At 38.1% G+C, this 27,774-nt stretch overlaps 2 protein-coding genes across 4 annotated transcripts in view; one reads left to right on the plus strand and one right to left on the minus strand.

Moving 5' to 3' along the window:
- The window catches only part of LOC105564653 (neutral ceramidase), a 59,151-nt gene that overhangs the window by 2,325 nt on the left and 29,052 nt on the right, over positions 1-27,774 (plus strand). The window contains exons 1-7 of one of the 2 annotated variants that reach the window (XM_012017189.1): positions 5,179-5,272; positions 5,333-5,509; positions 5,813-5,956; positions 7,703-7,879; positions 7,991-8,118; positions 9,176-9,374; positions 12,189-12,395. In XM_012017189.1, the coding sequence (XP_011872579.1) occupies positions 5,363-5,509; positions 5,813-5,956; positions 7,703-7,879; positions 7,991-8,118; positions 9,176-9,374; positions 12,189-12,395 (1,002 nt within the window). In that variant the 5' untranslated portion in view covers positions 5,179-5,272; positions 5,333-5,362. Of the gene's footprint in view, positions 1-5,178; positions 5,273-5,332; positions 5,510-5,812; positions 5,957-7,702; positions 7,880-7,990; positions 8,119-9,175; positions 9,375-12,188; positions 12,396-27,774 lie in introns of those variants that run through there. The other variant, XM_012017188.1, reaches the window with a different exon arrangement.
- LOC105564651 (cuticle protein 7-like) lies at positions 16,216-22,563 on the minus strand. 2 transcript variants are annotated; one of them, XM_012017186.1, is made up of 3 exons: positions 22,238-22,563; positions 20,266-20,520; positions 16,216-17,522 (listed from the first exon to the last, which is right to left on the minus strand). In XM_012017186.1, exons 1-3 carry the CDS (start codon positions 22,259-22,261, stop codon positions 17,241-17,243), a joined length of 561 nt encoding a protein of 186 aa, XP_011872576.1. In that variant the 5' UTR covers positions 22,262-22,563; the 3' UTR covers positions 16,216-17,240. The 2 variants fall into 2 exon arrangements, with proteins under 2 accessions (XP_011872576.1, XP_011872577.1); XM_012017187.1 differs by having other exon boundaries at positions 22,253-22,554.

Raw genomic sequence — 27,774 nt, forward strand, 5'->3', positions numbered from 1 at the left:
TTCATTACTTCACATACGATAAAAGATTATATACTGACATTTACATTGCAATTTTTGAATATTAAGCATCTGGTTATATTTGATTTCATATAAATATACATGAATACAGTTAATTAATAATGTTTTAGTTTTAAAATTTGTTTTCAGATTTTTTCAAAAATAAAATGGAAATAGTCATATAAAATTGATTTCTTATTCCTTCATTAATAGAGGAAAGCCCTCTATTATGAGATAGGAGTCTAATATGAAATAGGTTTTCAACGTTCAAATTTAATCACACTAGAAATGACAAAACGCGCGCTTCGCGTGCGCAGTTTGTAGTCGAGCATTGTATATTTGTAAGAATTTGCATACATGCAGAGAAGTAATTGTATGCACAACGTCAATTTAAAATAAAAAGTACTTTGTCACTCACTGATACGATTTGCAACAGCAGAGTTGTACATCGTCAACTCCATATATTATATTAAACTGTAAAAATACAAATATGTACATGATTATTATAGACTAATTATGTAAAATCGAAATGATTGTATTAAATATACTTTATATTTTATATTTAAGAAAACAGATATTTATTATAATAATTGAATAAATTGAAAAAAATAGAATACTGAAAAAGTCTTCCTTTTAAATATAATCTCACAAAATTTATACGTATGGTTTTGTCTCTAACACTTATTCGAATCCTCGTTCGAATCATTTGAATAAATAAAATAAAAACACAGAACAGATACTTTATTTTGCACAAGTAGCAAATAACAGAAAAATTTAGACACTCACCTCACCGATTTCTCCGTTGTTGCCCGATGCCCCCTGGGTCTCCTCCTCCTCCTCTCAGATTTCCTTGTGGCACTTACACAACACTCACTCGCAAAAATTACCGATCGCGCGAAATTTCGAGCACTCCCGTACGCGATGTGAGATACCGCAAAACGCACGAAATATTGAAGAACGACAGAGCGGATTACAGCGCGAACGCCGAAATCGCACAAATTTCTCTCTTTTCTCGAAAATAGACCGGATTACACGAAATCGATAGATAATTAAAAGCGCGGTAAACGAGATGTAACCGCGACAAAGTACCGCGGTTTACATTCATATTTTAGATGAGTTAGTCTCGTGAAATATCTACGTATACGTTGATAAAGAACCGTCGCCTCAACATGCGATTCGTTTCTCATTACAAGTAGAAACATAATAATTAATCGAGGAACGTTACTCGTTACTGATAGAGGTGTACAAATCGATAGCATTTTATCCCTACATTCGTCGCGATCGAGTCGTGGAAACCGATAACGCAAAAGTAATACCACGCACGGAGCGACTCTCGCCACTGCCTGCCGGCACGACATTCGGCGAGCGAGTGATAGCGCGGCGACCTTCAGGTAAACATTGGCCCGCGTAACGTCGTACGATAACGTGAAAAACAACAAAAAAACGTTGAGAATTCGTTGGCCTGCCTACGCAATGGAAAATTCCGTACTTAATATTTTATTGTACATTACTTTGTTCCGTGACTGTTGCTACGTTTTGCGTATTATTCCGCGGACTTATTGTTATTGATTAAATTAACGATTAATTCTGTTCAATCGAGAAAATGTTTCGAGACAAAAATCGTTGTTACTTTAATTCTAATTAATAAGATTAGAGATTTTACCTCAATAGTTGGTGTATACAAATGTATATTACTAAATTGCAGATCTTCATTTATTATGGGCAAAAATTATCGAATTATTTACTTTAATAATAATATAAATCGGTATTAAATACTTTATTGGAAATAGCGTTGCGCGCGCTATTTCGTTTTAATTTATATTTATTCATGATCTTCTTCGCACATTAAGATTCTTTTCATGTGAAGAAGACGTAATCTGACGTTGACACTCTGTTAAAATACATATTACATATTGTGTTGATTTTAGAATCAATTTTCCATTAAACAGATTTCACTTAAAGGGCAATAAATTGATAGTGGAACTAACAGATGATGTCTATTAATTTAGCAGAAATCCCGCTCATATTAAGAGCTTATCTCATAACAGGAGACTTTCCTCTATAATAATGGACAAGAAATATCTAATACTGGTAATCTCTAAGTCTCGTCATTCCTAAATCTAGCAACCAGACAAACACATTACAGCACAGCAAGATTGCAGGAACATTGTGGCAACATTTCATTGCAAGAGTGCAACATTGCATAAACGTTATGAAATGTGGCTACAATATTGTTGCAAGATTGTTGCAACGGTAAAATGTTTGCTTTCGGAAATATTACTACGTAACATTATACTAGCTGATATACAGGGTGAGGCAGTAACTTTGTCCATCTCGAATATCTCCGCTGTTTTTAGAAATATTAAAAAATTATACCCTCGAGATAAGCTACAAGAATATACAATAAAAAATAGGAGGTCCCATTTAGGGTGATCTTCGTGTGACCTTGAGAACGCTATTCAAGGTCATACTAATATTATTATACAATGACCTCAGTGGTCGAGTTGGCTAAGACGCCCTTCACGGATTGAGGGTGGTCCCAGGTTCGAATTCTGGCTGAGGTAATATTTTTCGCAATAAAAATAATTTACAGTACGGGGAGGGGGGTATCGAATGCTAAATTTAGCATTTAAAACATAATTACAAATCGTTTATCGATTTGATTATGCGAATTTGATCTGACGATAATAACTCCGTCCGTAAGAACACTGCGTTATGTCCGAAAAGAAACCGGCTCGCAGGACGAAGGTGGAAAGAAACAGTGTATGGGATTCACATTTTTAAAAATTACAAGTATGGACTACACTGTAAAAAAAGTTCATGTAAAATTACAATTATTATAGTGGGTAATGTTGGGACCATCTATTAAAGGTATATATTTACATACGTCAGTAAATTTACTCCTTGTAAGTAAAATTACTACCTCATACATATAATAAGTAAACTTTTGATTGTGTAAATTTTACAATTTTTTGTAATTTTTCATCATGTATATAAATAAGTATTTACACAACAAAGAGTAGAAAAAATGTTTTGATAAAAATGTATACATTTATATATTTCCGTTATTAATAGTGTGGTCCCTACACTTATTATGTATTTAATTTCACATACTTTTTTACAGTGTACCGACAATGAATAATATTTCGAACCGCGTACAATTGCGTATCGCACAATCGGATGCGAGGCTACGTTGGCTTGCGGTGTGCGCACCCAGCATACTCGAACGCTGATGCATCCGTATCGCTCGACGCATTTGAGAATGTAGTTGTTAAAACGCTTGGAATACCGAGCGATTTATGCGTGCATGAATACTTACGTGTCTCATCTAGAACACGCGTAAACGTGCTCTTCCATCGATAGTAAGTTTACCTGTGTACTCGCTGACACGTTGCGCGTTCCGTTCGCAATTTGACAGCGCGACATTCGTGACTAACTACTATCATTTTTTATGACCGACAGCAGAGTTAGAAAAACAAGAGTATAAAAAAATAGCACCACGATAGGTGATTCGTCACTTTTTCTTTTCTCCACTCTCTAAAAATCAATCAGTGAATTGTCATTGATTTACAGCTGTAAGTATACACGGAGAAAAATGTCCGATTAAATTTAATCGGGTAATCTAATTACACAATAAAAAATATATCTGATTAAGTTGTATATCCGATGAAAAATATGATTGGTTTTTTCAATCAAATTTCACCGGTAACTGTATTTTATCTGATAAATTTCATCGGATGTATCCATAATTTAATCGGAAAACGTAATCGGAAAAATTAACCATCGGAAACACCATTCAATTAGTTTATCCGATCGAAACTTTTCTTAGTGTACCACTGCGATTTTCAGTGGTGTACTTATAACTGAAAATTAGTGACTAGCCACTGTTTTCAGTGATAATCCACTGATTTTTAAAGAGGCATATCGAATATCACAGTTCCCCCGGAATTTTGTATTCATGGCGCTTCTTTTTATTTCTACCGCGCTATTATTTATCACCAGTTTCCCGATTATTCTATTCAAATAGAAGTTGCAAAGTGTACGTCGAAAAACGTAATCGGAAAAATTAACCATCGGAAACATTATTTAATTGGTTTATCCGATGGAAACTTTTCTCAGTGTACCACTGCGATTTTCAGCGGTGTACTTATAACTGAAAATCAGTGACCAGTCACCGTTTTCAGTGATAATCCCCTGATTGATTTTTAGATAGCCATATCGAATATCACAGTTCCCCGGAATTTTGTATTCATGGAGCTTCTTTTTATTTCTACCGCGCTATTATTTATCACCATTTTTCCGATTATTATATTTAAATAGAAGTTGCAAAGCATACGTCATACATTATATTTAAATCTTTGTAATTTTTCGTGCTTAATAATTCATGACATTTGCGACATCGCAATATGCAGATTTCTTACGATTTCTGCTTAACTTGTGTATGATGTATAGAGTTACTTCGAGGCGAATCTCTCCAAAATCCCCACAGTTTTGTTCGAGCGACAGCGCGGAAGGGAGCGTTTAACACGGAGGAGCAAGACTGCTGCGCTGCATCCTTTGCATTCTTTGCAGATCCGCAATTTCCTTGTAAACCACATTCCTGCCGTAACTCCGACAGCAGCCTTCGAAAGGTGAAATCACGTAACGCTCGTGAAAGTTTTATTTATGCATTCTTTTTTTTGGTGAACGCTCGTAACCACAGATCAGAGAAAGTGGTTTCGCGTCGGCCATCCGTCGTCCTTGGACCGCTTCTCAGATCGATAATCCTCCTTTACGGTTCAATTAGCGATTGATGAAATCGCTCGCGCGATCAACAGGAGCATCGGCAAATGTTTTGACGTAGCTCGAAACAATCGCCGCTAATTACGCGATCGACGTGCCGTACACCATCGAGTTATTAATGCGCGTTATCTGTGGTTGTGTACATTAAGAATAAAAATATCCGCGTGAAAATAATAAGATAAGATTATATTTAGGTATTCGCAGCGTGCACTGACATGACATTGAATTCGCATGACGTAGCTAATAATTCAACGGTTTAAGCGGCGCAACCTTCCTCGCGTCATCTCGCGTTACGCATTTGATAAAATGTGCACCTAGAGTCCCTTATCTCTGACTGCGACGCGTCTCCGTTGTATCATGTTATCGCTGCGCAACAAGGCGCGAACGTTGTTGTTCGTCATTCGACGAGCGGATAAACGTAATTGGAAAAATCGGCGATTATTTTTCCCGTCGACGGCAAACAATAAAGTTATAAGGCTCTTGCAGCATCGTGGTACGAGATATATCGTTCGCGGTTACAGGCGCGATCTGTCATTCTGTTCTTTGCTTTCAGTCCGGACAGCCGAGGGGCTCGCAAAACTGAATGGATACTTTAGTGCGGTCGCTCTTAAGAACTCGTAGTTTATCTGCGTTATGGCTACTCCTGTTACTATCACCCACCGTCCTCGCCTCGTACAGTATCGGCGTCGGAAGAGCTGACAGCACGGGGCCGGCCGCAGAAATTGTCTTCGTTAGTATCCCACATTGCGCGGCTCGAAACCGAAAATCCCGAGAAATCGCGCGCTGCATTAATATTTTGGCGAACAATGAGGAAAAAGTTGATATTGATGGAAAAAATCTATTATGTCGGAGAATAAAATCACGAGGGATGTATCTCCCCCAGCTTTTATTTGAAAAATTAAAAAGGTTACGAATACACCCATGAAAATTTTCGAATAACCAACGCGATAATTAAACCCGATGAAATAACAAAGGGGAACAATGAGGGCTTTGCACGCGAGTAGATGTAAATAGACGTTGTGTGCAATTTCAGATGGGATATGCGAAAATGGAGCAGAAAGGGACTGGCATTCATCTTCGAACGTTTGCCAGAACTTTCATAATTGACGACGGCGTGGAAAGGTTCGTGTTTGTCAGCGTGGAGAGTGCGATGATAGGCAATGACATTCGACAGGAGGTAACGTACATATATCCATTCTTAGTCGTATGATTACGTAAATTACATTTCTTGTATTGATTTTAGATAAACTTAAGAGAGAGAGGAAATGAATATTTAGGTATCTCGCAATTTTTGTACGGGAGCAATTTCACTCTTTTGTCCCATACGAATCTTTTTGCGCGTCAAGCAACGTTAATATGACGAAATAGAAACCTTGAGGCATCTCATGTATAATATTCAAGATAATATTAGAAAAACGACTTCGAATTTTTCACGTAGTATGTTTCAAGTGTTTCATAGTTTCACAGACAACTCATGCGTTATCTGTCTGCTATTTGTGACTTCCATCGATCATGTTTAAAGGCCTTTGATAAAAGCGCAATTTCCGTACAGTTTGGAATTCTTAGAAAGTGTTACCGCAAACTATTCTTTTTAAAAGTCAAGTTAGTGGATTACCATTGAAAGCAGTAAATATTCACTAATTCACAGTTGGAAGTGTACCACTGAGATTTTAAGTGGTACTCTCTAAAATTTGTAGAAATGTTCACCCTATTGGCGTGAATATTTCTTCCAATAGAATGAATATTAATCCAATGGATTAAACATTTCACTCCATGGCAGTATTTTCACTCCACAAATTTTAGAGAGTATTCTTATAGTGAATTAGTGACTATTCGTTTTCAGTGACAATCTGATTGACTTTTAGAGAGTTGTAGAATAAAATGAAGATAGCGGAGTTTCTACTAAATTAATAGGCCATCTGTTGGTTCCACCATGAATTTATTACCTTTGTGAAATTTGTTTAGTGAAAAATTGATTCTTAAATCTCGCAATCGTTGCGAAAAAAGATTTGTGATTGAATTTGGACGTTGAGAACCTACTATCTCATATTAGACTCCTATCTCATAATAGAAAACTTTATAATGATAATATGTGAACAAAAAGTATATACTGAATTTGTACTACAACATATCGTTTCTTTTCATCTTCGCGTAGTACGTAATATGAAATTTTACTATTCTTTCCTCAAAAGGTTCCTAAAGATATTATATTTTCTCATTGTACGTGTAATAATCTAAAGAAAATATTACATATAGAATGAATCAAGCTATAGCTTTTAGAAATGCAAACGACATCTTTTTATCTTCATTATTTTAAATAGTTTCGTATATTAACTTTATTAAAGCTCAAAGTATTGCTATATAAACATTAAAAATACTGCATAGAAAATTAAAATCCATAGCAAATACAATTGACTGAGTTATTTATGTTTATGGCAATCCGTGAGACGTTAACGTTTAATTCAAGCTACTTTATTTCTTTTAATTCAACCGCATTTTTTGTGCAGATTTGTAAAGAAAAGATGGCCACAGTATTATGGGGTAGAAAAGAGTATAGAATAGAAAAAAAGAAAAATAGTGAAAACGGAAATAAAAGTTACAGGTTACAATTTACATACAAATTGTATATGAAAAATGTGATCGGTTTTTCAATCAGATTTCATCGGCAACTGCATTTCATCGGATAAATTTCATCGAATGTATCCAAAATTTAATCGGAAAAATTAACTATCGAAAACGCTATTTAATTGGTTTATCTGATGAAAATTTTTCTCAGTGTATTAAAACAATTCAATCCTCAAGTGTCGTTTGTTCAGCACGTGCGTAGATAAATGCATTATTCGCTCTTTATGGAATCGTAAGCTTCGCCGCAAAATACGATCATCACGCGATGTTAATCACAATCCTTACCCCCCCGCCGCAGGTGCTGCGTAAATTGAAGATCCAATTTGGTGACATGTACACGGAGAGGAACGTGATGATTAGCGGCACGCACACGCACTCGGCCCCCGGTGGTTTCATGCTGGATGTGCTTTTCGATTTAACCACATTCGGCTTCGTCAGGGAATCATTCGACGCTATCGTCAACAGTATAACGAAGGTGAGTAGACAGCATAGAGCAAACAATTATTACGACATTGCACCGCGCAAACGGTTCGCTTGATCAGAGATAACAGCCGCTAACGTCTGGATATTTGTTTTGACACCATAGAGCATCCAGCGTGCCCATGATGCCGTTGTGCCCGGAAGGATTTTCATTGCTCACGGAAAAGTTTTGGACGCCAACGTTAACAGGAGCCCGCAGGCGTATCTGAATAATCCGAAGTCGGAAAGGGATAAGTAAGTGACGAAGTGGCGCTCTTGGAGTATCTCAAGGGGACAAAATATCTCACGGAGATTCCCTCTCAAAAGTGCTTCTTTTAGAAAAGAGCGGAGAAAATTGATGAAAATTTACTCTTTGAATCTTATAAAGTAGAATATTACTAATTGGACATGGAAACGATGATAATTATTGGTCGTCGCAATTTTTTAAAATCAATTCCTATCGAGAAGCAGAATATTATTAATATATTATTATTGCAAGAGAAGCCAATATAACGTTACGAATTCAGTCTTGTCGTGGAGTTACAAAAGCAACGTTCTCAAATAACGCCGTCCATCAAATTATTACTAATTAAACATGGAGACGATAATAATTATTGCATCGTCGCAATTATTTAAAATTAATTCCGATCGAGAAGCAGAATATTATTAATATATTATTATTGTAAGAGAAGTCAGTGTTGGTGACGTTACAAATTCAGTCTTGCCGTCGAGTTACAAAAGCAACGTCCTCAAATCACGCGGTCAATCAAATCAGTACTAATTAGACATGAAAGCGATGATAATTATTGCATCATCGTAATGATTTTAAATTAATTCCGATGGGAAAGCAGAATATTGTTAATATATTATTATTATAAGAGCGGGAGCTAGTGTTTATAACGTTATGAGTTTAGCCTTGCAGTCGAGTTACAAACGTGACGTTCTCAAATAACGCGGTCGATCAAATCACGTCGCAATTGCTTAGTAAGGGGATTGTAGAATGTATTCGCGGCAGTGAATATTCGGTAGCGAGGTTTATTAATTCTCGGAATACATATAGCAATCACGTATATTGCGTATTATACGATGTACGACACATGTCGACGTGTTTGCGAGGTTCGCACAGGCGTGTGCATTCTCGGAAATTCACGACCGCTTGCTTCCACTTGTCGCTTAAATCGATTTTACGACATACGGAAATGTAAATACAATACAAAGACGGCAGTGTATATTCGCTGTTATACAGTACTCTTACGCGGAAGAAAGTTACGTTTGCGAAAAATTTATGCTCCCCCTTTCTTTTTATTTCCAGATACGAGTACGACGTGGACAAGACTCTAACACAGATGCAGTTCATCGGTGCTGATGAAAAGCCCTTGGGCTCGATAAATTGGTTCGCCGTGCATCCAACTAGCATGAACAATACAAACCATTTGGTCTCCAGCGATAACATGGGCTACGCTTCGATCCTCTTAGAGAAAACGATGAGCAAAAACGCTACGGTCGGCAAAGTAAGCCTATTATTGATACACTGAGGAAAACGTCCGATTAAATATAATCGGATAAGTAAACGGATATATCCGATTAAATTGTATATTCAATGAAAAATATGATCGGTTTTTCGATCAAATTTATCGGATATATACAGGGTGTACTAAAACCACCGGATATCCTTTGAATCGCAGATTCCTTAGAAAATTTCAAGAGGAAAATTCTAATAAGAAAATGTCGAGGCTATGATAGTTTTTAAATAATAAGCGATTATATTTCACAAATGACAGGTCTGAGATTTCGCGCGCTCAGGCACGGCGACATGACGAGTGATAAAAGTGTTCCTATGTGTTTCGCGAGCGAGCGAGAACCAAAGTTACCGTTTAACGGAACAGAAAATACTTGGGAAGATGATCGGTTATTTTGAAAACTTGAGGATAAAGAGAGGCAGGAGACTAGATTGAATCTAACTGAAAATTTCAAGTTCACTCAGAATATCGGAGGTCGACTAAATCAAAGGATATCAAAGTCTGATCAAGATGCTCATCATAGTGAACCCCTCCCTTTTATTATTAATAAGACGTTACACAAAGTTAAGAAATGGTTAAAGATAACAAGAGGAATAATTAATTCGAGAATGAATCGTTAAGTCTGTTGTGAAAGTTGTCACTATGCTAAAAAGGGCGATATTCGTAGGAACACCTTTATCACTTGTCGTGTCGCCGTACCTGAGCGCACGAAATCTCAGGCCTGTCATTTGTGAAATGTAATCGCTTATTATTTAAAAACTATTATAGCCTCGACATTTTTCTATTAGAATTTTTGTCTTGAAAGTTTCTAGAGAATTTGTGATTAAAAGGATATCCGGTGGTTTTAGTACACCCTGTACATAATTTAATCGTAAACGCTACTTACATGGAAACAAAAATGCTGTTGTATTAGGCAAAATAAAGTTGCGTCAATTAAACGTTAACGTCACGGGCTGCCACAAACATAAATAAATCGCTCAATTGTATTTGCTATGGATTTTAATTTTAAGCATTGAACTAAATATCCAGATTATTAAGACAACAATCTGATGCTTTTCATTCATTAATACTGATGTTGTCTCAACGATTTTATTTCCATTGCACTGATCTTGTTGATTAACAACTATTTTTTCCGTGTAGTAGCACAATATGTTAGCGCAATATTGAGAAATAATGTAAATCTACACTGAAAAAAATGCCCGATTGAATATTATCGGCTAATCCAATTACATAATAACAAACGGATACATCCAATTAAATTGTATATCCGATGAAAAATATGATCGGTCTTTTAATCAAACTTCATCGGATAAAATTAACCATCGGAAAGACTATTTAATAGGTTTATTCGATGGAAATTTTTCTCAGTGTTATAGTATTCCTAATATTGGTCCAATATTGTGAGATAGACACATTCTTTTATTTAGCCAATATGTTTATTCAGCAACATTGGTCTAATATTGATACAATATAAGACCAATATTCTTATTACATGGGTAAATATTGGCCAATGCACTTCCGATATTAATCTAATATTATCTAATTATTATCGTGCAATATTTACATTTATTCCATAGCCAATATTGGCTTTACGTTGAACAATATCGGCCAATGCACTTCTAATATAACCAACATTGGACCAATATTGAGCCAATGTTTAGCCAATGCACTGTGCTACTAGGGTATTTAATTAGTTAGCCCAATAGAAATTTTTTTCAGTGTGTTAAAATTTCAAAAGACTCGCATAAATTTCTTCGAAATGCCACGTTGTCCCGCGATCACACGATTTTCAGGGTGAATTTTAAGAAAAAAAATTCCCTCCGCGTATTTACAACGGCTGGCTGTAATGTTCAGTTTCAGAAAACTTTTGAGTCTAAAAGGGACGAATATTTCAACGAGCCAATTCGCCGCAATCGAGACGGCGTGTATGCGAAAGCACCTAAAGTGCACATACCCCAAGTTTAAATAAATTATTTCAACGCACTTATAGATATTACACATCGCGTGCAGACAACAGTTTCACGAGCCCCATGCAGAAGGGATTGCGTGTATGCACCATTATCTCTCTTTCCTCTTCAAAAGCGAATCCATTTGACCTTCCTATTGTATAATTTTATTGTTCACGCTGTTGCACGTTTCACTTCGTTTTTTTCTCTTCTTTTCTTTTTCGTTTCTCAACATGATCGCATGACGGTTGCGCCTCAGCTTGAACAAAAAATCTCGGATGCGCGTACAGAGTGTACAATATGTAAACGTATAAAATAAAAAATAGCACGCAGTGTGCGAGATCTAACGCGGTTTTATTCATGAGCATATTTTGCAATCACTGCAGGTTAACTTCGCACGTGGAGATGCAAATCTTATCAGAACAATTAAGAGTTAACTACTTTAAACATAGTGCATCTCATCGTGACACGACTAAACCCTGTATATATTTGTTTACCATTATAATGGTAAACGATCATATGCCGGTGGGGCATCTTACATTTGCCACACGTGTCTGAAAGTAATTTTAACTTCCACGTGAATCCGTACGCTGAGAAATATAATCGGATAATCCAAATACATAATAGCAAACGGATATGTACAATTAAATTGTTATATCCGATGAAAAATATGATCGGTTTTTCGATCAAATCTCATCTCATATTAGAATCCTATCTCATAATAGAGGACTTTCCTCTATAATTTAGTTGAATAACGATGCTTATTGAACGACGAGACTAAGCAGACAGAGACTGATGTGTTTTCACGCGCATACATAAATTCGTGATGCAAACGTCATGACGTTTTTCTGTGCACTAGGGCGAGTTCGTAGCAGCCTTTGCTTCGACCAATCTCGGTGACGTTTCGCCAAATACGCGTGGGCCAAAGTGCGAGTTCTCTGGCAAAAACTGCACCGACCAGTACACGTGTCCTGGAAAGAAGGAGATGTGCTTCGCCTCCGGCCCTGGGAAGGACATATTCGAGAGTACGAGCATTATTGCTCGCAAAATTTATCAGGAGTCCGTGGTAAGTGTGTGTTATCTACTTTTATGACGCTCGTATCTTCCGACGTCTCCCCCTTCATTTATCTCGCGAGAGGCGTGCAATAATAAGACACGATTTGTAATTAAAAATAACAACGATAGCTTACGTCAGATACTTCCCGTGTCGGAAGTAGCCTGCTACGTCCGCTTTAAAAAGTGGAGCAAGAAAAACTTTAACGATTTCTCCGACGCGTATAAGTGACCAAAAATGGACGTTTTAATTGAATGAAAAAAATTGCGCTGTAGTGCTAAGTTGATGCTAAGGTAATAGGAAAGCGTGCACGTGAATTTCACGGTCTCGGTGATGTGCGAGGTAAGTTCAAGTGCTCGGACAAAGCGGCATTACCGTAAAGAACCGAACGTGTTATTGCTCGAATCAGCGCCTTGATGCGCGGCGCTTCCTCGTGTGTGTATTGTTAATTAGGCACGCGGTGGCATACGTGAAACTTATTAGCGGTGCAAGCGAAGCCACCGACGCGTCGTGATCGTTATCAGGTAAATTAAGTGATTCCGAGCGCGCGTAGCGATTCATCAAGAGCGATACGCTAATTAAGGATATGAGTCGCGAGACATTAGACGTAGCAGTTTGAAACTGAAAGTCCGGCAGCCTTTTAACTTGTTAAAGATAACGTCTTTGACAATGTACAAAGAATTTTTTTAATTACTCTTATCTCTGAAGGAGTTAATCGTAAGGTTAATCTACACGGAGAGAATTTTCTCTTAAAATTTATCTTAAAAATCATGTAATCGTGGGACGGCATGGCATTTAGAAGAATTTTATGAGAGTTTTCTCAAATTTTACCGTACATTTTCTAGTAATTATACTTAGACTGAGAACAATATTCGATTAAATGTAATCGATAATAATAAATAAATGGATAATCGATAATAATAAATAAATGGATAATCCAATTTTATAATAACAAACGGATATATACGATTAAATTGTACAGCCAATGAAAAATATGATCGGGTTTTCGATCAAATTTCACCGGTAACTACATTTCATCGGATTTTCATCGAATATATATATAAATTAATCGGAAAAAATCCATAGTTACATTATAATCAGCTATGCAAATTGATAAAAAATTAACATCAGTTATACCTGAGTTTTTAAAATGTTAACATTCACAAAATAAGAGGAATCATGTTAATTCTTTTGTCTATATTACTTATTTCTCATTGATTTCATATTGTTATTACTAAATGTCGCTTACATCAAGTATTAATATGAAATATTGATGAGGTACGCATTCGACAACTCTCCCCTATATTACACTCTCTCCCTACACTGTGCAACTCTCCCCTATTTTACCATAAATTTTAATAGTAAAATGTATGGTAAAATTTTAGAAAACTCATAAGATTCTTCGAAATGCCATGTTCTCCCACGATTACACGATTTTCAAGGTAAACTTTAAGAGGAAATTCTCTCCGTGTAAAATTAATTCGACATATTTGTATATAAAAAAAAATTAGGTCGGTTGTAAAGATATTCACAAGATTATTCCCCGAGGTACCGTTATCAGGTTGCAATAGTTTTGGCGTGATTGGAAAGACTACCGTTGATGAAGATAGTGAGTAATATTTTCTCTTTTCTTCTTATTGTTAGTAGTACTAGTACATTTTATTGATTCCCCTTAGGGTTACAAGGCGCTTTTGAAGGAACGTGCCCAAACCTCTTATAACACCTCTCTCTATATCCACTTCGCTATGTGGCGATCGAACGAAAACCAACAATGTTTTTGTTCGGTTTTGAACCCGGGTCTTCGGATTACCAGACCAGCGCACAATCCTCTGCGCCACGATCGCCACCATATTTGTATACATATATATATCTCGCTTATCTTTGTCTTCCGAGAAATCTTCTGATTGCTATCTTCTGCAACGTTGACTAATAATGAATTGAAGACTGAAAGATCATAATTGCCGAGAACTGATATTTTTCTTTAATTGAGCAATTCCAAGACGATCTAATGACGAGAAGGATTGCTTTTTCTAGTAATTTTCTCAAGACTAATTGCGTAACGCGATTATTTTCTTTCGTTGAAACCGTAATGACTCTTTGTGGCATTATTGAAGAAATTAGAGCCATTCGCACTTCATTAAATTCTCCAGAAGATTATACGTTACGTCGTTATCGTCGAGTTCCTCTTCATTGAATAAAAGTTGAATAACAGCAGGCCGGTTGAAAAGTCAATGTTCTAGCGAGGTATTATCTCAATATGTGCAGTTCCGGTGTTTTATGTCAGGTGGAATGAAGTAAGATAAAACACGGAATACCTACCATTAGCTCGATTATCCGTACTTTTATTTGGCCATAAATCAGTTTCGCTAACACTATCGTTAATATCATTTTTTCTACGATTTCTTTCTGTTAAAGCTGTCTATTATAGTGTTATATTTTATATTATATGTATACGTGGGTACAAAAGACTTAGGCCCGGTCTCACCAAACCCCGCTTAACTTCAATCTTAGTTTAATTCATGTTCGTCTCTTTCTAAAGTTGGAAGGAACGCTTTAAGCTAAGCTTAAGTTAAACGACGAAACCGGGCCTTAGTGTCTAGGTGACCCAATTTGGGTCAGATACCAAGTGCGGATCAACAATTTGATGAGTCGCTAATAAGCGACATAAAAACACGCCGATGCCTTTTACGATATCGACAATGCGAAGGTGTAAATATATAAAAGAGCAAAATTGAAATAAAATTTAAGTGAATTACTTTCAAATGTCGCTTACCAGCGACTCGTCAAATGTTTTATCCGCATTTGGTCATCTTACCCTTCCTTATTTTTAACAAAATCTGTTTCGTCAGCTGACAATTTTGATCCGCGCTATTCCCAAATATATATTATACATTCTGCCTGTCCGTTTTACGTTTTTTAATACTGAGCCTTTCATTCCCGCAACAAGTAGGTGCACGGGAAAAACAAGATGTATCAACAAGATCAGTGTAATTGAAATAAAGTGGTTGAAACAACATCAGTATTAATGAATGAGACTCATCAGATAGTTGTCTTAATAATCTGGATACTTAGTTCAATGCTTGAAATCCACAGCAAATACAATTGAGGGAATTATGTATGTTTGTGGCAGCCCGTGACGTTAACATTTGACTCGAGCGACTTAATTTTTTTTCAGTTCAACAGCATTTTTTCCGCGTATCAATCTAATCTTGCAATGTAAGGCTCGTATCATTGTGCCGCTACACGTAAACTATAGATTGTTGGACGAATTTGAATGAGCGTAACACTTTCTACGTTGCGGTGAAACATTTACGTGTTCTCTCAAAATTATTCACGGTACTGTATTTATTTAGAACGTGTGCCGGACACGACCGGAACGCACAAGAGACTTCTCAAGAATAAGTGAAATTTATGTTATTACGTAGTCGCTTCGTAAATATAAATCGATACTTGAGACATGCGCGGCTACATCGGGATTCCAATTCCGTCAAACGGTCCCCTTTTTTGAGAGGACGCGCTAGGATGCCCAAGTGTGCGGTTTCGCGAATCGTCAGGGGAGGGTAAAATAAATAGATTGAACCACTTCTGTCGTCCGCGAATCGGAAGTAATCGATTTTTTCGCGCCGCTGCTGTTAAGTGCGATCAAGCGTTTCGAAATAAAGCTATGCGAGATAAAGGACTGCGGCAAAAGCACCCAGTCCGCGAGCAGACCTCGTAAAAGCGAGTTATTGTTTGAAAACAGTTGATGTTATTCCGTCGATTTTATCGACGTCTCTTACCTGGATTGGTTGGACTCGGAAATGCAATTCAACTTTTTAATCCTGACCATAAGTTTTCTCGTGAAATATTTTAATTTTATAGCGAAATTACATATTCACGCCTTCAAGTCGAATCACGGCTACACCCTTTTTAACGCCTGACTAAAAGAAGCTTACTTTAATTTCACTTATAAATTGCGTATTATTCTACTGTATACAATTAAGTCAACCAAACTGTGTGCCAATTTTAATCACATTTCATGTTAATAAGGGAAAGTCCCCTATTATGAAAGAGGCTTCTAATACGAAATAGCAGGTTTCCGACATCCAAATTCAATCACAAGTCTCTTTTCGCAACGATTATTTTCGCAATGAATTTTCCGCTAAACAAATTTTACCCCAATTAAGGGCAATAAATTTATAATGGAACCAACCGAAGATGTCTATGAATTTAGTAGACACTCCGCTATCTCGTATTAAGAATCTATCTGATAATAGGAAACTTCTTCTACGTTATTTTTCATACTTTCTTTCGTTTCCCATCAATTTGTGCTGAGGATGACTAAGTTACGTCCAACCGTTCACATTGATGTATTTATTTTATTACATTTTATGAAATAAGCGCTTTTGTCATACTTTACGATCTTGCTTTTGCTCATAAATCGGCCTATTCTAGTCGTAATGTCTATTACTTCTTTTGCTGAAAATGAGCGATATTTAATTTCTTTTAAAAGCACTTTTTATTTCAACTCGCAGAAAGTAATATAACGAGCACCGTGTCAGGGGGCCAAATCAATACTTCTCGACGAACTCAATTATAAACTATATATTTTACCGCGGTATATATTAAAAAAAAATATATATATATAATCCTAAACCCTTCTAAAACCTAATTGTTTTTCGACATGAAAACTCTTGGTGCGAAATGAGCCCAATTTTGTTGTCGCTTGTCGCGCGTCGGCCAACGATCAATTGAATCTGCCTGAGAGGATCCCGATCGAACTTGAAAATTTCGCTGTCGCATTGACTAGCAAACTGATTATCGACTAATGCCTCTTAGCGAAACGCCCGATTCGTTGCTATTTACACGATGGCTGGGCTAATAATGCTTCTCGTAGTCGTAGCTGTTGAAGTGCGCCGGCGAGATATACTTGACGACCGGCACCGGTTTCGGGTGTATCGCCGGCCCGACTTTCTTCACGACGGCGTTGAACCCGTTGTGGTCGTCCGCCGTGTACTCGACAATGCGCACGCTCCCGTCGGGCTCGTTGACGCTGTACGACCCGTGGACGACGTCGCCGTCCCGCACCTCGTGCTGGGTCTTCACGTCACCGGTGTGGGGATCGTGGACGCCGTAATTGAAGGTGTATCTCGGGTGCGACTGCAACAGTGCACACAGTGTGCCATTATAACGCGAGTTTGCGACGGGCTGCCGGCGCACATCCGCATACCGGAGGCGCAAAGAGCTTTAAGGCCCGTCTACATAGGACGCAATACGCAAAACGCGGACGCAGACGCGCATGCAGGATGACGTTTCACGCAACGTACACGCATTCGCAAATCAGTCATACGCGACTAGTTGAACCAACTTTATCTTTTGGTTCAACTAGTCGTGTATGACTGATTTGCGAATGCGTGTACGTTGCGTGAAACGTCATCCTGCATGCGCGTCTGCGTCCGCGTTTTGCGTATTGCGTCCTATGTAGACGGGCCTTTACTCGCTTAAGATGCACGCCGCGGGCTCGCATTATTTATCTTTCGCGCTCCGATACTTCCGCGCAACTCGCTGGCAGATGCAGAACGCTTTTGGCTTTTACGATGCACATTAATCGAATGACGAACACGAAAACGGAATTAATTTCTAGAAAATCAGAAAGTTGCGCCCAGTATAATTAAAAAATGTGACAAACAAAATTAATTATTTTAAAATATTCCGTCGAGGTAAGAAGTTAATACAAGTATTTAATGCCAAGCACTTGGTCCTGCTGGAAAGGAATAAATATAATAAGCGTGTACGATACGTGTGCCATGTTCAGGTCTACATTAAAAACATTTGTTTCGCTATTTTACTTTGTTATAAAATCTAGCAGCGTTTTGCATTAAACGCTCTTTTTAGTTTCTCACTTGATAGATTTGAAATGATTAATTTTTAAAATATTTACCACAATTGTCCTCTTTATTTGGTGCAGTTTTCTAATTTCGACACTTTTTCGAAAAATATTTTTTTTAATTATGCATTAAACACATTTTTCAGTTTCTCCCTTGATAGATTTAAAATGATTAATTTTTGAAATATTTACCACAATTATTCTCTTTATTTGTCGCAGTTTTTAATCTCGACACTTTTTTCGAAAAATATTGTTTAAATTATGAAGTTTATTAAAGCAATTTTCATATTGTTATTTCACTCCCCGATACTTCGGTACTCCGTGTAACTTGCTGACAAATGCAGAATGACTTTAATTTTCGCGGTTATAATATTAAAAAGGAATTAATTTCCAAAAAATTGGAAAGTGGAAAAGAGACTCGTAACTCTTAAAAGATAAATTAATTTACACGAGTAAACTTATTGAATACGCTTGAATATAATATAGAATGCTTTTGTATGTCGCGATTTTATGATATTTAATTTCTTCGGCTCGCAAGTGTAATAAAAGCTACTTGAAACGCACAATCTCGCGTGCTTTTGAGACACGACGTTATATCGCAATTGTCCGCACACGTAGCGCGATATTTCATCGTTTTACGATATTACTTGGAGCGCCGCTTTTAGTGACAATTAACACCGCGAGAAAGCGACGACAATGAGCGTTGCGGAAAGAGGCTCGACAATAAGAGATACGGCGAGGACAGAGGAAATACCTTCGTCACGCAGACGTCGCTTTTCAAAGAGACGGGAATTTAAATTAACATATACGCCTCAGGCGTCAGGAGACATCACGAGACTCGACGGATCTTGACACTTTTCAGAAAGAAACGTGCGGGAATTTATATTAAACGATGTTAATGAAGTTGGACCGATAAAAGTACAAGTGTGGCAGAGATGCGCGTGAAGTTACAATGTTTATCGTAAATATTGAGTCGTACCGCTCTTGTGAAAGTTTCTCGGCGAATTGACAAAAATTCCCGAAGATGTTTCAAAGAAGCGTGGAATATTTTTACCCGAGAATCAAGATGTGCGCTGCCACAGTCGGCAATAAAAAATGGAGGAAGATATCACAATAGCACAAATAATAGAAGCGTCTTATACGTTTCTTTTTTAACAGCAAACGCCGATAACTTTCGGTCTTGAAACACAGTCTGAGGCCAAGTTCTTCATTTTCTGGTTAACTATTAACCAGAGGTTGGTCGACTCTCTTCGTCTTTTCTTTATATTATTATCTAAGAAGGGACAGAGGGTTGACTAACTTCTAGTTAACAGTTAACCAGAAAATGAAAAACCAGGCCAGAAGCTAACATAATAGTGTGTTTAATTAAATTGACAGTCAATTTAGTAATAATGCTAGAAAAGCATCCTTTAGAAGCGAGCTGAAAAAGATTTTACTGCGTGAAATATTACTGGAAAAGAAGTCAAGATTCGAACTTCGACTTCTATATTGTTCGGGACGAGTTTACCAGTTCGATCACTGAAGCATGTTGTAATATTTATTGCAACAGTATGTGCATAAATAACACATATATGAGAATAGTCGCGAGCTCGTACGAAAAGAAAGACACACTGAGCGAAATGTCCGATTAAATATAATCGGATAATCCAATTACGTAATAGCAAACGGATGTAATCCGCTGAAATTAATATATCACTATAATTTTATCGGAGAACGCAATCGGGAAAATTAACCGTCCGAAACACTATTCAATTGGCAGGAATAAAGATTTATCGTTGCGAGTGAATAATTAACCAATGTAGAAAATTAATAATAATAATCGACACAACTGGCAAATTCTAGTTAAAGAAATTTGTTGCGAAAAACATCAGGTTGAAACCCTGGCTGAGGTAATATTTGTCGCAATACATTTTTTTTATTAGAACTTGCCAGTTGCGTCGATTATTAATTCCGGACTGTTTAATTGGTTTATCCGATGGACATTGTTATCGGTGCGGGAAAGGGAGGCCTGCTCACGTAGTAGTCGTGGTCCTGCTCGGTGTGGTGGTTGTAGCTGTGCAACTCGTGGTCCAGGGACGCGTCCACGTGGAGTGGCGCGGCGGACACCGCGTGCACCGGAACCGCGACCGTCGGCAGAACTTTGTATCCGGCGGATCCGATGTATCCGTCGAGATCCCCGTAATCGTTGTAGGACAGGCCATGGCCGCCGTTGTAACCGCTGAGAACCACCGCGTGGCTGCACGCCAGCGCGGCGCAGAGGAAAGCGACCGTCTGAAAAAGCCGCAATTCGCGATCGTAAATCTCCTCTGTGGGAAAACGAGATTGTTAATATGCGAAGTCGTGTCAAGGATTCGATAGTTTCTTTTCGATTCCACCGCGGCACCGCGAGGCGTCCGCTTCTCTTTTCACGCTCTTCTCCCCGGCGTGTCCTCCGCGCGCGTTTTCCCTCATCCGGGCGCGCCGCGCCTCTCGTGCGACGTTTAAAAGCGAGGGGTAGCGACGATAGAATAATCGATACCCCGTGCGACGCAGGCGATTATTCATCAGTCACCTGTCGGTGCGAAATCTCGGACGGAGTCTAAGTTTGGAAAGTCATCGGGGCTGATTTATTGGGAAAGTCTCACCGTCCGAGAGACGCGTTTCTCGAGTTTCGATGTTTCGTTAAATCTCGGATCGCAAGTTCCACCGTCGGGAGGACGGTCCTCTTTTCACTTTCACGCCGACCTTGTTGTCCGCTAGGCCGATAGAACGTAAGTCAATGAAACGCCGCGCGGAAGTGGTTAAGAACTTCGCTTCCTTATCCGTCGCGATGAAAATGATACGTCGCGAATAAAAGGTTTATTACACTCCCGGCACGAATATTCATGACTGAGAAAGCCGACGCGGATTCCGGTATTTTGAGGTAAACCGGAGGACCGGGAAGAAAGAGAAATCTGATTTGATCGAAAGAAAAAAACCTGAATGACAGTAAAATTCTCTTGTAACTGCTTTGAAGATGCATAAATTAGTGGCATGGGACGAAGGCGACGTTACATCCAAACGATTTTCCAAAACAGATCGTTTCTAAATAACTTAAAAAGTATGGATAAAAAATATATCTACGTATACATATACGTGTAAATTGTAAATAACTTTACCATACAAGTGTCAAATAAGATGATCTACACGGAGAGAATTTTCTCTTAAAAGTTATCCCGAAAATCATGTAATCGTAGAACAACGGCATTTTGAAGTACTTTATGAGAGTTTTTTGAAAATTTACCGTACATTTTGCTAGTATAATGTATACTAGTATAAATATTACTAGTATAAATTGCTAGTAAAATGTATGGTAAAGTTTCAGAAATCTCCTGTTAAAATTTATTCTGAAAATCGTGTAATCATAGGACAACATGGCATTTCGAAGAGTTTTATGAGGATTTGTTTGAAATTTTACCGTACATTTTACCAATAAAGTGTCTACTAAGTACAATTACTGGTAAAACGTATGGCAAAAACTCTCATAAAACTCTTCGAAATGCCGTGTTGTCCCACTCATACAATATTTTCAGAATAAATTTTAAAAGAACATTCTCTCCGTGTGCGCGGTATAATTAAAAAATGAGCTCTACCACTGCAAAGTCTGTTTCCAATTTTAATTAGACAGATAGGCAAACCTATCCAATGAAAATTAGAGGCGAGACTTCGTTACACCGGAGCTGAAAAGAAGTGACTCTGAACCGTCTATTCACCAGCTCAACGAGAAGCGATTTCGGAATTGTTTTTCTCGACGAAGAGGTCCGTACAGATAAGATTCCGCCGGTTTCGCGCAACGCTCGGCGATAATGTTGCAACAGGCGCCCTAGCGAGCGAGAGAAAGAGAAATAAGGGAGATCCACTTGGACGATAGACGCGGCGCCGGAAGTTCCCTCGGACGCGGCCGACAGGAAAAGCGACGCACACTCGCACCGATCTCCCAGCCACCCAGCACACTCGAGTCGCGTGGTACCTTCTCTCCTCGTACCTTCAGCATGATGCTTCCACAGTGTGTTTCCGCTCACAGCACGTTTACCGTATGCGAGACCGTCGGGCGCGAAGTCACTGATAGCATTATTCCCGGACGATGGGCTTATATCCATCTCCCACCTCGGGATGGCTCCGTTCCGGGCAAAAGCTCCCGGCCTCGGGTGCCACCACTCTTTCAGGCTTGCGTCTAGGTGGTACCCTACCCCCCGCGGATCTTTTTGTGTATGAGAAAAGACACGAGCCACGTGCTCGGTGGCACACACGTCGGCGTTACCCACTCGTGCGAAAATCCTGAAAGGGATTCGGCGGCCGCGCTCAGATCTGCCGTCACGCTCGCGACTCGGTCGAAGGAGACGATCGAGAGGTTGATGCTTGCCGTGAAAGTCACAGATAGAACTTAGCCGGCATTTGGCTGCTTCGGTTAATTGAACGAGACTGGTATAGAGTTGCCTGTATCGCGCGGATCTTATTGCGGTGTGTATCCGCTCGAAGATGCAACGGATCGATTTGGCCGTCAGAACCGATTGTGTTGAAAGGATAGGGGGTAATCGCCAGCGGATAAATCTTATTTCCCCAATTGTCCGCTTCGCAACTACGTACGTGTGGTTGGGACATAATTCGGTCTCAAACGGCGGATGGTAGCCAAGTGAACGTGAAATTGAATGGAAATGTCAAAATAATTCGATTTATCGTCATTAATCTGGCGAAAACAATTTGCGTACAGTTGCGTATCTATAGATTTAGGTTGTCATAAGAACCTCATACATTTTATAAGGGTATATCAATCATTTTCAAAGAAAGATTTATATCAGGCGGATATTTAACCCGCATATATGCTACAATGTTTTCTCCCTCGCTGAAAACACGCGTTGAATATTCGATACAAAAAATGAATAATACTTTATAAGTAATATATAATAGAAATTTCTTGTGGTGAAGTCAAATTTTCTGGCGAAACTTTCGAGTTATTTGCATAAGACGAATTCAGAGAAACAAAAATAGGTATGTGAGCGTGAAATTTTCCAATTTTCCATCAGACACGATCCAAACACACCGGGATTAGTAATGTTCTTTTTTTATGAATCGGTTTAATTATAAATTGTGCGGTAAAGGTTACGTGAAAGAAGAGTCGATTGCTTATGCATCATTGTTACTGCGCGCATAAACGTTACGTCATGTCTTCGCGTAATAGAAGCAAATGCTCTCACTCTCTTTCATTCACTCTCTCTCTTTCTTTCTCTCTCTTTTCACGTATTTGTAGCCGAATTAATACTATTCTCTTTTTTTTTTTTTTTTTACGAAATCGCTTACGCATTTTTCTTCGCAACAGAGAGAACACATAACGCAGAGAGAACGCATAACTAATGCAGGAAATTTACGCCGAATTCCTTTGGCCGCGAAATAAAACCGGACAGCGCGTTACAGAACATCCTGGAGAGAAAGGATATATCCGTTAATTACGAAAAACTTGTTGCCACTTATTACCGTGGGCTTACCTTAAATAAACTTTTACTAAATTAACAGCTGCACGATCTTGCAGAGTAAGGGGCCTATTCTGTTAACGTTAACGACATCATTACGTGCTTTGCACAGATATAATATGCACGGAGAGAATTTTCTCTTAAAATTTACCCTGAAAGGATATGCGAGACCGTCGGCCGGCGCGAAATCACGTTAATTATTTATTTAACTACACCGGGAAAAATGTCCGATTAAATGTAATCGGATAATCCAATTATATAATAACAAACTGATATGTCCAATTAAATTGTGTATCCGACGAAAAATATGATCGGTTTTTCAATCAAATTTCCTCGGATGCAACCATAACTTAATCGGAAAACGTAATCGGAACAATTAGCCATCGGAAACATTAAATATATTTAATTGGTTTATCCGATGAAGATTTTTCTCAGTGTAGTAAAATGTATAACAATAAGTACAATTACTAGTAAAATGTACGGTCAAATTTCAAGAAATTCTCATAAACTTCCTCGAAATGCCGCGTTGTCCCACGATTACAAGATTTTCAGGATAAATTTTAAGAGAAAATTCTCTCCGTGTAGTCGTGCGTAGATCAAAGACCGGCGGAGAGGCCGAACTTTCTCTTAAAATTTATCTTGAAAATCATGTAATCGTGGGATGACATGGCATTTCGAAGAATTTTATGAGAGTTTTTTGAAATTTTATTAGTAAAATGTACGGTAAAATTTCAAGAAACTCTCATAAACTTCTTCGAAATGCCGTCCCACGATTACAAGATTTTCGGGATAAATTTTAAAAGAAAATTCTCTCCGCGTACCAGGAAAGCTGCGCAAAGCACGCGATGGTATCATTAACGTTTACAGACTAGTTCCCTAAATCTTGTGTAGTTTAAAAAAAACAATATGCTCATTTTGTGTCGCTTGTTGTTTCGCAATTCGTAATGGGACGAGAAAATTAGTGTTACTTTCATATCGTATGAATATATTTTAAATATGTGTGTATTTATGTGCATAACTCCATGTGCAACCTCCTTGTACAAGAGACAATTCTCGAATATATTTCTAGTTTTAGCCGACAAAGGCGTGGTAGCTTCAGTTCTATTCTTACGCAATTCTCGACAAAGCCCGTTTGTCTTCGCAATGAGCAATGTTATTTCTTTGCGCACGTAACGTATACATCATCGTCGTTCCGTGAACGCGATCCGACAACCACCTTTTAAAAAAAAAAGGTTAGTCCCGCCCGAGTGATTACCGGCACGATCTATCTGGATCAAGATCATAAGCGACAAAACCTTTCGATCTCAGCCCAAATTCTTTTGTTGCGTATTTACGTAATGCGTGCCGGACTTATTGTTCAATGTTCCTCTGTGAGAGAGAGAGAGAGAGAGAGAGAGATTACGTGATTCCATTATTTTCGTGCGATATGTTGAAATTTATCACTTTGGTAACTGTGTGTGAATTGCGTTGCGTTGATTCTGACAATGATCGATCGATGTTTCGCACGTTGCTTTTTAGCGGTGCCTGCGCGTAAAATTTTATTTATATATGTTCTTTATAAACGATCGATCGACTTAATTCGTCATAATCGCACGTGATTAAAATGCAATTTTGTCGGCTCGCTTCTCACTCGCATCATATTAAAGTGCAGTAACGAAAGTATGCGAGGAGATGGCTCTCGCTATTCGATCTCCGCTCTCCGTTTATCGCGCAGGCTGGATCTACGTAACAGTGTGCGATCCAGGCGAGCTGAATCGCTCGATCGCCGTCACGTTGACGTTTCGCAATTCGCGTAGCGCGGAGTCGCGCTCTAAATTCACATTTTTGTATAGCGCGCTAATAAACGGTGGCCCATTCCCCCCCCCCCCCGCTGTTATTTCTTTTCTCTACCAATGACATTGTCTGCCGGACACGTAATTGAAGGTTGCCCGCTTCCGCGGACGGATTTCGTTAACCGTTGAGATACCACCACTTTCTTTCGACTCCGAGCCAACCCGTTTCTTACGCAGTCGTTTATTACTTGACAACGGCTGTGGCAACAAGATTTCATAAGGGAATCTGGTGCTACGCTGAATTAAGTTCGGTCGTCTACTTGGGCGTCTTTCAAAAAGATAGCGAGGATGACGCCAGCGGCGGCAACGAAGAGAGAGAAAAATGCAATCACGAGAGTGTTCTTCGTAAATAATTTATTTCAATCAGTTTAATACTCCTCGAACTTATTTGAGATAAGTGAAATCACGGTTAGGGTGATTCGCAGAGGAGGACTCTTTTAAGCACTCACACGATTTCTCTTGAAAACTTTAGCCAATCAAAATTTTGCAAACTCGATGAAGAAACAGGCTTACGTAGAATTTAGAAGTGGTGGAAAATTATCTTTTAACGTAGTCTATGTTTCTCGTCCAGAATGTGCGTTGTAGTAACATTTTACATTCCACACTATCATTCTGCATTCGCTTTGAAAGAGCAAAAAGTACTGTGGAAAGAACGATGGTGTCAGTGAGATCAATCCGTTTATCCGCTGTCATGTAATATGTGTCAGCTCCTTGGTTGCAAGTGGCGAGTTATATGATCGTATGTCCTTCGTAGACACCAATTCAGATGACAAAATAAGGCGTAACCGTTGACAATGCAGTCGTTAAGGGTAATAACGACAAGAATAACAGGTGTACTTATAGACCGCAACGACTTTCTCGCAGTCTGTTTAATTGAAGACACTATTTGTTCGCTAAATATGCCTCGAGATGGAAGGAGACGAATAATTTCTAAAGTCAAAGTCAATTAGATGTTCTTCTTGAATCAGCGACGATATGTATAAATATATCGTATACGCGATTAAATAGAATCTTATTACGTAGGATCTTATCACGAAGATATACTATATACAAATACCGCTGACAGGTATATTTATTATTCATCGTCACTAGCACATCTCTGGTAGGTACTTTCGAGATAAATAATAGATCGCCGCACCACGCGTCAAAAATAAGTGATTATCCGAGAGTGTCTTTCTTAGCCCCTTTTTTAATTATTGCAAGATAATAGAGCGCAATAAAGAGTAACAGATAACATAAAAACTGTTAAAAAATTGTCCTTTTAAAATTTTATAACTTTGGACAACAAATCGCTTGATATTTACCAGGGTTTTTTTTTCGTTTCATTCAATCTTTCCCCTTCGCGTTAAATGTTTGTAAAGTGAATCGATTGAATTTAGTGCAGTAAAAAGCAAATTATTCTCGATTTATAAATTAATTTACGGCCCATATAGGTGCAAATTTGGTATAAGTAACCGAATAGACGCATTTCTTTTACGTCAGCTTTTATCGCGTATGGGAAAATTTGTAATATTGGAGAATCAGTATCAGTGATGCAGATTCAAATTTTCAGCGTGTACATATTTCAAAAATTTTACCGTAGTAAACAAATATATCGTTACTGTTTGGGAGTACACGCTTTCTGGTTGTAAGTTTTAACTCGTTGTCAATCATATACATATAGAATATTTGTTTGGGAAAATCCATCGATGTTTTTTATTTGCGCAACTCGATACTTGTTTTTGCGACGATGGCAAAATATTGAATGGTAAAATACGATTGTAGAAATACGGTACGATACACGCGGGAACAATAAGAATTTTTAGAGCGAAAAATATAACCTACATCTCTCCTGTACGAAATCACGGAAGTTATACTTTTAGTAATTTTTCCATCTTGTGCCAGTTTTTATTAAGGGCTCAAGTGGTATTTTCATATTACATTAAATTATGAAAGTGTAATTGAAACGTAGAGTTTCAACGTTACATAAAATTGTTATTTAAGGAATCAGGTTAATAACGATTTTTGTTAAAAAAGAATATGTATTTTTTATAATAAAAGTAAGATGAAAAATTATTATAGCAAAAATATTGAAATACTAAATAATAATGGAATTAAATAATCATTGGTCCGAGAGAAGTCCAAGAAGTCCAATGTCTGTATGGTGGCCAGGATTTTAACTACAGTAAATTATCTAAACATTTTTTAATTTTACATATACTCGCTGT

The sequence above is a fragment of the Vollenhovia emeryi genome, unplaced genomic scaffold, assembly GCF_000949405.1.
Source record: "Vollenhovia emeryi isolate VEMERY1.0 unplaced genomic scaffold, V.emery_V1.0 DF939161.1, whole genome shotgun sequence".
NCBI lineage: Eukaryota > Metazoa > Arthropoda > Insecta > Hymenoptera > Formicidae > Vollenhovia > Vollenhovia emeryi.

Excerpts from the sequence above, each read along its gene's own strand:
- LOC105564651 (XM_012017186.1), bottom strand. The coding sequence starts at position 22,261 with ATGCTGAAGGTACGAGGAGAGAAG. Across the intron at positions 20,521-22,237 it reads TGAAGGTACGAGGAGAGAAG|ACGGTCGCTTTCCTCTGCGC; the intron begins GTACCACGCGAC and ends CGGCTTTTTCAG. Across the intron at positions 17,523-20,265 it reads AGCAGGACCACGACTACTAC|TCGCACCCGAGATACACCTT; the intron begins GTGAGCAGGCCT and ends GCACTGTTGCAG.